Here is an 11,779-nt window from a genome sequence, read left to right as displayed (position 1 = left end):
GGTTAGATCAAATTATTTTTTTAATCCAAATTATTGTGTCGTTTTTACTTTTGACGGATTTAAATTAGGTGTTTTTAAGGAAAGCAAATGAGATTATACATCAAGTTGACCGACTGAAAATATTTCGTGTCAAATAAGATTATAATTTCTTAAAAATTTTGAATATATATAATTTTTTTATATATAAATTCATTCCAAGTTGGGTCAATAAATTGTATAGTTGACAAATAAATTGACCCGCTACCGTAAAGGGTAACTTAGCTACTGTTCCCTGCGTCTTTTTCTTTTGTGATTTATTTCGAAATATAATTCACTTTTCATTTTTACATTATAATTAATTTTTAAATTGTCCATTTTATCCTTATTAAATTTTATCTTATTTTTAATAACTCTCATTAATTTTTACTAATTATTCTAATATAGTGATCATTCATGTGCTATTTAAGATGAGCATAATAGGAAAATTATATAAATAAACATAATAATTATTACTTTCTTAATCTATGTAGAAATAGAAATTGGACTATCTTTTTTGGACGGATAGAGTAATATAAACATTTATCAAATGCAAAAAGCAACTGAAGCCATTAGTCTTTTAATTTTAATAATATACGAACATAAACTAATAATATTAAGAAAATAAAGTTGTAACTGTTGACAGAAGGGAACAAAAATACTTTCGTGTTAAGAAAATTTTATAAATTTCATAATTAAAAAAAAATGAAATTGCACGTAGATCTCATATTTGATTAGGATTATTTGGTAAATAGAGGGACTAAAAGTATAATAAAAATTTTCTTAATCTGTGTGTAAGTTAAATCGGACAAAAGCGATAAAACGGATGGATTATATTTTTAAGGTACTTCGGCACACATGTTTTATGAAGTGTTAATAGTTTCAACATAGTTTAATTATTTGAATAGCTTTTCATAAAACGTTAAGATGATCTTTGACAACAGTTTTTTAAATAGCTTTTAATATTTTGATTAGTAAAATACTAAAAGTCAGTTTTTATAGGGTTTGGTAACATAGTGTCGCAGGTTAAAGTAACATTTTATAAAAAAATTAACACATATAATATTTATCTTTTAGCATTTTAAAACAGGTATCAACTAAACACTACTAAAATAATTAACAGCTACCAAAACAATTAATTTTTCCGGGCATATCCTAAAAGCTAAACGTTACGTTGATATCTAAAAGCTAATCAAACCTTATATTACCGAAACTATAAAGGTTTTGTTCGACAAGAGCATTTGGAGTAGTGTTTAGTGTTTTAATTGGATTAAAATATTGTTTTAATTAATTATTGTGTTCATAACTCCATATCTATCCTTTAAAATTTAAAGCAGTGTTTCAAAAAACGATATCCTCTTTAATATTTAGCGTTTTATATATTTTTTATCAAGTTTAAACCCATAACTTGTCTTTGTTTTGTTTTATATGACATTATCATTTTTTATCTTTTTATATTAAACAGCTAATCAAATACTTATTTTTATTAAACACTTTTATTTTAAACTGTTATGTAAACAACTAACTACTAATAGCTAATATCTAACAGCTAATAAAACAACTAACAGCTACTATAATACAATAGCTAACATCTACTAAAAAAAAGTTAAAATTGTCAAGTAAGACGAAAAATAATATTTAATCAAAAAGTTAAAATCTATTTAAAAAAAACTATCAAACACAAATTTAACGATAATTTTATATTAATATTTTAATTGTAATCATTATTAAAGTCCGAATAAACAATGAGCATTTGTCATCAATATCGATAAGATTTATCCAAAATAGTTGACCAAATGGAGCATTGTAATTGGTTTACGTGGCGGCTATTTTTGGAAAAAAGAACAATATAAGGAAGGAAGTGGGCTGCCAAATAACGGAAAGTGACGTGTATGAATAAAAACTTATTACAGCTGAGCTGTGCATTCATTTTCTCTTTCTATATGTTCCATTTTATCTTTGGATAACGTTTCTACTCTCACTTATTGGACACCCTTCTCCTCACTTTTTAACATGTTCTCTGTTTTTCTATGGGTAAAACGACGGAAGAAAACAAAAAGATTAATTCTCCTATTTAAAAAATATATTTAATTATTTATTTTCTTTAATATTGTAAATAAGCTAACTATATCTTCTCAAAATTAAAAAAAAAAAGTAAATAAACTAACTATAAAAACTAATTTTAATATTATCATTACTAAAATGATCTGATCTTAGTTAACTACTTTGTAATTTGGACTCTCGCTTAACATATTATTATGTACAGAGACAATTTATTTTATGTATTTTCATTTTTTTTATCTTAATTAATTTTTTCAAATTCCCATCACTTGATTTTTAACATTATAACATATTTTAAAAACTATAAATATGATTATAATTATTAAAATAAATTTCATAAAAAATTATTAAAATTATTATAGAGAGAAAGAATAGATTTGCATGAATTAAAAAAATAACATTTTCAAGAAACAATTAAAAAATAAATATATTTAAAAATTGTGACGTAGAACATTTTTTTTTTATGTATTTACCAAGAAGAAAGTTTTTTAGACAAAAAAAAAAAAAAAAAAAAAATCAAACGAATAAAAAGAACATGACATATACGACAGGTTATATTTATTTGCTATAATAGGTTACCCTGCCAAATGGTATACAAACACAACCTCTTTGCCTATACAGAATTAAAATTCTGTACCGTAGATACAACCCTTTTTTTTTTATATTGCAAGTTCAAAAAATAATTAATTTTATTTTATAAATTAATTCTATATTTTAATTATGATTTTCTTTCCGGGATTAGTTATAAATATTTTAATTTTGTGAACATTTTCCACAAAATAATATAATTTTTTAAAATTATTTAAAAAATATTCTCATTTAGTTTTATTAATTAACTTAAAATGACTTCCAAAAATTTTCATTTTCAAATTTTAATGATTGACTTACTAGATAAATGAGTTTGCATAGTTTAATTTTGAGAGTTAGACTATAAAAAATAACATGTTTGATCAAACTGGAGAAATAAACATATTATTATGTTACAATTAAGTCAATGTAGATATAAATATATATACTCTCTTCACCTTTTTCTTTAATAGCATTTATGAAATAGTTTCCAATATTAATTACTATTACCTCTGTTTCATGATATTTGTCACGTTTGGAATTTTACGTTTCTTAACAAAACCATTAAATTTGTCTAAATTACAACAAATTATTGAGTAAATTGACTATATTATCCTTAATTTAATATTAATTCTCTAAGAAAACTATTAAATTGAAGTAATAATTATTGGTTATATAGAAAGGGTAAACATGAAAAAAATATTTATTACTCCTTGAAATTACAAATGTGACAAGTATTTTGAAACAAAATATTTTCTCAAATGTGATAAGTATTATGGAACGGAGATAATACTACCTCTGTTCCATAATACTTGTCACGTTTGGAATAACACGTTTCTTTAAAAAATCATTAAATTTGTCAAAATTACAATAAATTATTGAGTAAATTAACTATATTTCCCTTAATTTGATATTAATTCTCTAAGAAAACCATCACTCATTGAAACCACAAATGCAATAATTATTTTAAAATAAATTATTTTTTCAAACGTGATAAATATTATGAAACGGGAGTAGTAATGCTTTAAGTCATTTTGCGTATTTTACTGAATTCAACTTGTTTTACATGATTAAAAGAAATAAAAACCGATTTTTTTTTTTTTTTTGAAAAGTATATATGAGATGGATGCTTGTCACCTGATAAAGGACAAACTCATAGGCTGCAAATAAACCATTCGTCAAAGCACGTGTTTTGCATTTATGAAGATAAAATAATTTTATTAAACTATCCAACAAATTGTTTGTAATTATAGATTATACAATGGATTAGATAGTTCATAATTAATTGGTGGGCTTTCTTTCTCATTTGAGATCACACAAACAAAAATCTAATGTCCTTATGATAATATACATATATGATTTATCAGTTGTTAATGCAAACTAGGTATATGAGAACAGCTTTCGGATGCGATTCCTGCTAAACGCACTTGCAGAGAGACACGGAAAATTTTAACTGTGAATAAGTCCTGAACCGGATTAGACGGTCCTAGTAATATGGTGCAGATACCAGTGGTTTTACACAAAAAAATATATATAAAAATTGAAAAATCTTTTGATGAAGACAATAGTAATATATAACATCAATTAAAGGTAATGTTGTTGTTGTTGATGTGAATTTTTTTTGTGTTGCCTAATTTTGTTGAAGCAATGTATACAAGTTTTATTGGTATTGGGCCCTTGTCGCTATTACTTTTCTCCAATAATGCAAGATATTTGGATTCTGACCTTAACGGTCTCTAATCTTTGAATGCTTTCATTTCGTATTCAAGTACTATAAATAAATACATGGTTAAGGCTAACTCTTTTATTATTTTGTCTGAGTAAAATATTTTTATTTCACATTACTAATCTATTATTCAATTCAAAGGCCCAATTACTTGGATATTTCTGGGACTATCACCCTCTCAAACTTTATAAAATTCAACTTTTTATATTCACAAATTCTTTTTTTTTTTTTTTAAATATACATATTTACCTTCCTTTCCTAAAATTTAAAATTTTGTTTCATTCCTAAATTGTTTTCTCTAATTTTATCGCCTAAATTTTTAAATTAAATTTAAATTTTTAATATGATAAAAATTCATCTATTTGCACATTAAGACATAGTTTAATGGTAAGTACATTTATAACTAGCTATAAATTTAAATTCAAATATCCCGTTGAAATAGTAAAAAAAAAAAAAAAAATTCATCCCTTCCTTTGAGGTAGAACAACCTCCCCAGTAGAGGCATTATAATATGAAAATCAATAAAGAAATGGCAATTGGCATAAAAGTCTATAGTGGGAGGCGGCTGTCGTTTGTACATGTAGTGTAGGGGTGGTGAGTGGTGGTGGTGGGTAGTGGCCAATCTATATTTTTGTGGATGAATATGTTACTTTCATATCTGTTTGGTCACCAATTGTAGGACCCACTAAATCTCTTCTCCTTTTGTTTTTGGTTCCGATTTCACCCACTCAATCCTTTAACTTGCCCCATCCTCAACGTTGTCTTCATTTAAGAGTGCATTGTATTAATCCACGATACCATTGTATCAAACCTAAAGATTTCCATGTCAATGGTGGTAAACTAATTGATTTTCTCATTTATATATAGAACGAAATATCTCGAGTTTGAATTTGAATTTGAATTTTTTTAATCACAATTGTGAAAATATTTTAGACTAGCCGGAGTGACGACGAGAGCTATCTCTTCCTCCGTCCCTGATATATGCACGTACTTTTTTATTGTTTGCTTTTAGACTTTGAACCTAATTAATAAAAGGATGACAAATTTTAGTGCAAAACAAGTTAATAGTATTGTTATGGTTTTCGCTTTGTTCTGATCTTTCTTTACTATAAATGGCAAAGTAGTTGAGTGATGTTTTGTTTGATATTTATGTTATTGTTTTTCCTTACTTATTTTAAACTAATACGTGCAATCCCACTTTGAGTTATAGCACTTGAAAATTTTTATCCTTCCTAATAAGTGTAGCTTTTGGAAATTAAATTTCTATTTTAATTTTTATAAAAATTAACGTTACTTACCATTCCAATTGGCACATAGTAATAAAATTAGAAATTAAAAATTTAATTAAATTAAGTCAAATTCAAGTAAAGTAAATTACTTGAATTTAAATATTTAAATTTTGTAAGTTAATTTAAAAAATGGCAGAATTTCAACTTTTTTTACACAAAATTAAATCGAAAATCAATTAAAATATTGAATTTGACACGAAGGAATTAGGTAACGGTTAAATAAATTTATTTATATGCATGAAATAATCCTTGAATAAGCTCAAATTTATAAAATTTTTTAGAATATGCTAATATATAATATAATATAAGATAATACTAAAAAATAAAGTAAGATATTTTAAAAGAACGAGAATGGAGTAATTAATTTTTGATATAATACGAAAATACATTTTCCCTAAATTTTACTATCACTTTGTGCAAAAAGAAATGTGGTCATTGCTTATATATATATATATATATATAATCTATTTTTGTATTTTTATCCATTAGGATTTTCTTTTTTCTGTATCCAAAAGCACACGGACAGCCGCCGGTAAGCAGTTGAACACAGAGACGCGCATTTAAATGATTGAAGGGTCAAATCCAAAAATGTGTGAGCAAGAAAGCATGCAATTCGAATTTAGATGGGGCCCTTTTGTTATGATTAGCTGCTAAGCCACCGTCTGTTAATTATTGTAATTTACAATAATGGCCTCCTCTCCTCCATTTGGTCACTGTTTTTTTTTTTTTTAATCACAGATATACAGATCGTATTATCGACACTGTCTAATCTAATTTGAAATTTAACTACAGTTAAAACTTTTCACCTTATTATCACTCTAAATGCATTCTATCTTATATACGCATTTTATGTAGCTATAGATAGATGCGTCTTGCTCTAATTTTTATACACAATCTAGTGTTGTTCAATGTTGGGGATATAATTAATTTTGTTTTTTAATTAAATTTTCATCCATACTGTCTCATTTTATTAGTAATAAATATACTCTTATGTTTTAATTTATTACATAAAGTACACCAATTTTTTTATAATTATATAAATTCTGATACTAAAATTTACCAATTTTGATGATTATTTTAAACAAGTATATCATTATAGGTTTTTTTTTCTCTCTCTCTCTATCTTAGCCCTCGTCTGTCACTTTATCATTTTATCTCTTAATCTTTCAGTATATATTAATGTATTTCTCATATCTCTGTACATTTTTTTCGTTAGTCAAATATATATATTGTCTCTCTACTGTTAAAATTTTTGTTCTTGTACAAATAAATATTCAGTATGTTTTAAATTATAAGTTAAAATTTAGACATGTTTATTTGTACTAATGTCTGATGAAAAGTTACGTGCTATGCGATTTCCATTATTGAAAAGCGTATTTTACTGGGAGAGTAGATATATTTAAATATCATGTTTTATAAAAAAAAATAGTAAATTAAAAATCATTGTTGAAATTAAATATATTGATTTTACACATTTTAAAATATAAATTAAAAATTTTAGATATATGAATAATTAATAATCATAAATAAGTATGTTTGGACGATTTTAATTAAATATTTCAAGTCATTTTTCCAAAATTATAAAATGAATTAATAATTCAGTTTTTTTTTAACAATGAAAACAAATCCCTAACTTTTCAAAATTATAATTTTTAAATGGATTGAAATTAATTTGAGTAATTTGAGCGAGCAGTTTATAAATCAAGTGGAATTTTATTTATTTATTTATATTCCACTAAATTATTTTTCTTTTTCTTTTTTTTTGAAAATTATATTCAATGAATTCTTATTGGACGAGTTGTTTACTTTTCAAAGTGTGCCCCGGTTTAGCTACACTCGTACAAACCAGCAGTGATCAACGGCAGATCTTCATATTCTTAACTGGAAATAGAGATAACGGGACAAATGTCCAGCTCATCACAATGACAAAAGCAACTGTAGTCTAGTGTCCTACTTTAACCACATGTCGGGGTTTGGAAATTCCACAAAATGATACACTAAAATGTCACTATCAAAGACAAGGAAAGAATAAAAAATGAAAGAGCAAGAAGAAGATCTATTCAAAGTGCAACGAACCAAAAAACCACCAAATACTCTTTTTTTTATTATTATTATTATTATAATTTTATGTCATTATCTTAAAGCAATAATGCTAAATATCTTACATTGCTTTTCAATTCTTTGCGTGATACCCAAGGGTGATACTACCCCCTCCCCATTCATAAAAATCCAAAAAAAGAATTATATATATATATATAATAATCTAACCGTTCCGAAATATAAATGATTTTAAAGTGATTATTTTTTTTAAATATAAAATATTTTTTAATATTTTATGGAGTGATATATAATTTTTTTCAATTTTATTTTTATTTATATTAGATATAAAAATTATTTTTTACAATTAATTACCATTAATTTTACTATAAAAATAATTTAATTAAATTATCGTTATTTTTTTATAATTTAAGACAATCAATTATTTTTTTTAAATTTGCTTGTAAAAATCTTAAAGATTTTCATCAAGCCATATTGATTAGAAAAAAAATAAAAAGAAAAAAGAGCTTAGATATATGTCAAAATCAAAACCAAAATGACTAATCAAAATCGGCCTAATTTGAGTCAATTAGTCAGTCTCATTTCCTATTTTTAGTTGACCTTGCTCCCAAATCAATCATGACTAAATAATACTCTTTTTATTATGTTAAATTTTGATATTTTTAACTTTTTTTCTTATTCTATTTAGATAATATTTTTAAAATTTTAAAATAAATTAATTATTTTATTTCAAATTTACCTTTATTTAGATATTTCTGCACTAAACTATGTCCTTATTAGGTGAATATTAATTAAAGAGTAATTTAGTCAATTGTTATTGTCTTTTTCTAAAATTAAGATCATTTAATCATTTTCTTAATTTTTATAAAAAGTCCTAAAATTAGTATAAATATAACTTAATAAAAAAGCATTTAATTGGTAATCTAATAATTGAAATGCGGTTATTATGTTGATAATTCAATTGTCAAGTTTCTAAAAATTTTTAATACAAAAAAATTAGTAATTGAGATATGTTCTCATTATTTGAAAAATAAAAAAATAAATACTAATAGCTTTTAACTTTTTAAAATTATTAAATATGTTGAAGGTAATTTGATAATTCATAATTCGATTGTACTTTGTATTTATTTATATTTTTTCATGTCGAGAGAGGAGACAATGGATAAGCATCAATTGCTGAATTAAATCTACTAATATTATATGACTTTTAATTTTACTTATGATACTAATTTAATATATGTTGATTTTTTTTAAAAAAAAATTGTATTAATATCACATATCAATTATCTCAAATCATGTAATAAAAAATAAACAATCTCTCAACTTCGTACACGTGTTTTATAATTATAAATTCACTTATTTGCATCACTCAAAACAAAAATTTACATTTAAGTAATAATAATTCTTCAATTTCATAGCTATAATTACAAAAATCCTTATAACACGTGACCAAATTTAATCGCCGTATAATTTCCTATAACTAAACCTTTAATTACACTCCGTAGTAAGAACGAGGGCACTTTCGGAAGTCCGCAACAACTTCCATTTCCTTTGCTTCTTTTTTTGTCGCCCTTAATAGCGAATGACAAGACGCCATATCATGATTGGGAAGTTCAAATTACCAAACACTCACCAAACATCCCACAAAATTACTAGACAGGACTTCAGACTGATGCGGTTGCATTTTATACTAGTACTCTAATTAAGCTATAACGTCGACAAGGAAATCGTCAAGGTCAACGAATTCTTCGCGGCCAAAATTCTTCGCTGTTAACATAAAATCCTCTAGATTTAACCCTTCAATATCGAATCCAAAAGCGTCCACGTCGCCGTAACTGAAACCATCAAACGGCGTTAGTTCTTCGTCATATCGGAGGACAGACGTAGGCGACGAAGTGACAATACTGGTCGTCGGCGAGTCACAGGATTCAGAACCGCCGTCCTTTTGACGATCTACAACGTTTCCCGTCATAACTGAGTTAGGAAAGTTGGTCACAGCATTAGGACCTTTTAGCTTCACTGCAGCTCTATCGTATACGGTAGCAGCTTCCTCAGCTGTATCAAAGGTGCCAAGCCAAACCCGTTTCCGGCGGGTCGGGTCTCGAATCTCAGCAGCCCAACGGCCCCAAGGCCTTTGACGGACACCACGGAACTTATTCCGGCGAGTGAGTCCAGATCCCGGCGATCTTGAAGTTGTCGTTTTAGTAGGCTCTTGTTTAGTAGCAGTAGTAGTACTAGAGACTGGTGGTCTCGTTGACTCGTAGCTTATTTCTGTGACCAGCCTCTTTACTTTCTTCACAAATTTCTTTTCCTTTACTGGCTTTTCGTTTTCGTGCCTTTTCTCTTCTTCTTCTTCGCTAGAGGAATCAGTAGCATAAGGGTCGGTTAAGATGATTCGGACGAGTCTTCTTTTAGTGTTGGTATATACCTGCTCGGTCTCAGATTGTACGGACATAGTAGATCGGACGAAGGATGATGTTTCGATCATGACATGAAGAGTAAAACCCAGAAAGAAAAAGGAGAAATAGCTATTTATTTTTAGGTGGGAAGATGGTAACCTGCATCTGGCAATCAGTTCAGTAAAGTTTGTGATTTTGGCGGGAAATGAAGAGAAAGGCTTTTGCAGGGTTCAGTAACAGAGAGACAGAGAGAGAGAGAGAGTCTCGGTGAGTGTTAAAGAAAACGTAAAAAAGATAAAAAGAGGAGAGGAGAAGAGAAGAGAAGAGAAGGATCGAGGAAATGAAGCAGAAGAGAGAGTGGGTGAGTGATATATATAGGGAGAGAAGCACTGAAAATTCTTTTTATTTGTTTTTGTTTTCTGTAATTTCTTTTCTTGTCAACAGACTTTTAAAAGTGAAAAGTCAGACCATCAATTACCGGTTTCATTTACTTTTAATTTTATGTTTTATAAAATATATATATTTTTTATTTTCAACATTCAATTCAATGAATATTTAATATTCTATAAAAAAATTCATCCAATAACCAACATTCAAAACAAGGGTACATATGTTATTTACTTAATTTCAAATTTCCTTACCTATTATATAATTTAATAATAATTGCTATTGAAAAAGAGAATTGGAATATCTCATTCGGGCTTCTAAACATGCCCTAAAATCACAAATCAAGTGAAATTAGAAACAAATATAAAAAACAATTATAATGGGATGAAGGTAATAATTTCTGTCAATTATATCCTTTTAATAATTTAATCAAATGAAGAAGTCTTTTAGATTATTTAATTACTTTTTTAATTATCATGTAAAAATCTTAAAAATGAACGGAGAAATAATAAATAGCCAATAATTATGGTTTAAAACTAAATTTTCGAACTTAAATCGATTTCAATCTCAAATAGGGATGTAAGCAGAATAGATATTTAGATTATTCCGATATAGAAAATAAGAGGAATTTCCATTACAGATAATCAAATTCATAATTTAACTAATGAAAATCGAATGGATAACTTAAAATCATTAATTCCGCAGAGTTCTTTCTGAGTTATGAGTTGGGTTACAACCAAGCGTATTCAATGACGAGTCCGATGTTGAAATTGGTACACAAGTAGTCTGGTACTACTGTAGGTACCTCCGGCAAGTGGTTGTCGGTTTGACCATTGACCTGTCAAAAGCACTGTTGTTTAACACGTAACGCACTTATTAGGTTATTTCTGGAACCACGACAGGTCGTCTTTGCACTTATTAGGTTATTTCTGGAACCACGACAGGTCGTCTTTTATTATTGCTACTTTTGATAGTTTCTATCAAAGGCTTCAAAGACAGTTTTTTATTTATTAATAGGGTAAAGAAGTTTCCATATGATGCTGATTTGGCATTTGATGATTTTTCTACGGAGTTCCTGTAATTTTTTTGAAAAAAAAAATATTTTTTTTGACTTCTTTAAAATGAAGGTCGACCCTTTGTGCAGTGGAGAAATTAAATTTTACGTATTAGACAGCGAAAATAAAAGTAAAAGAAAATTGGGGGTATATATATATATATATATCAGGAGAGAAAAATGATTTTGAAATTTTAGAGGGCAAAAATACAAATATTTTGCA

At 26.7% G+C, this 11,779-nt stretch overlaps 1 protein-coding gene across 1 annotated transcript; it reads right to left on the bottom strand.

Moving 5' to 3' along the window:
- Positions 1–9,052: 9,052 nt before the first annotated feature.
- LOC105638678 (pathogenesis-related genes transcriptional activator PTI6) lies at positions 9,053–10,485 on the bottom strand. The gene has a single exon (XM_012222518.4). It carries the CDS (start codon positions 10,202–10,204, stop codon positions 9,419–9,421), a length of 786 nt encoding a protein of 261 aa, XP_012077908.1. The 5' UTR covers positions 10,205–10,485; the 3' UTR covers positions 9,053–9,418.
- Between the last annotated feature and the right edge of the window lie 1,294 nt (positions 10,486–11,779).

The sequence above is a fragment of the Jatropha curcas genome, chromosome 9 (genome assembly GCF_041381405.1).
Source record: "Jatropha curcas cultivar XTBG-Jc1 chromosome 9, XTBG_Jcur_1.0, whole genome shotgun sequence".
Classification (NCBI taxonomy): domain Eukaryota; kingdom Viridiplantae; phylum Streptophyta; class Magnoliopsida; order Malpighiales; family Euphorbiaceae; genus Jatropha; species Jatropha curcas.
The sequence above is the reverse complement of the archived record's forward strand: the minus strand, read 5'-3'. Positions and strand labels throughout refer to the sequence as shown.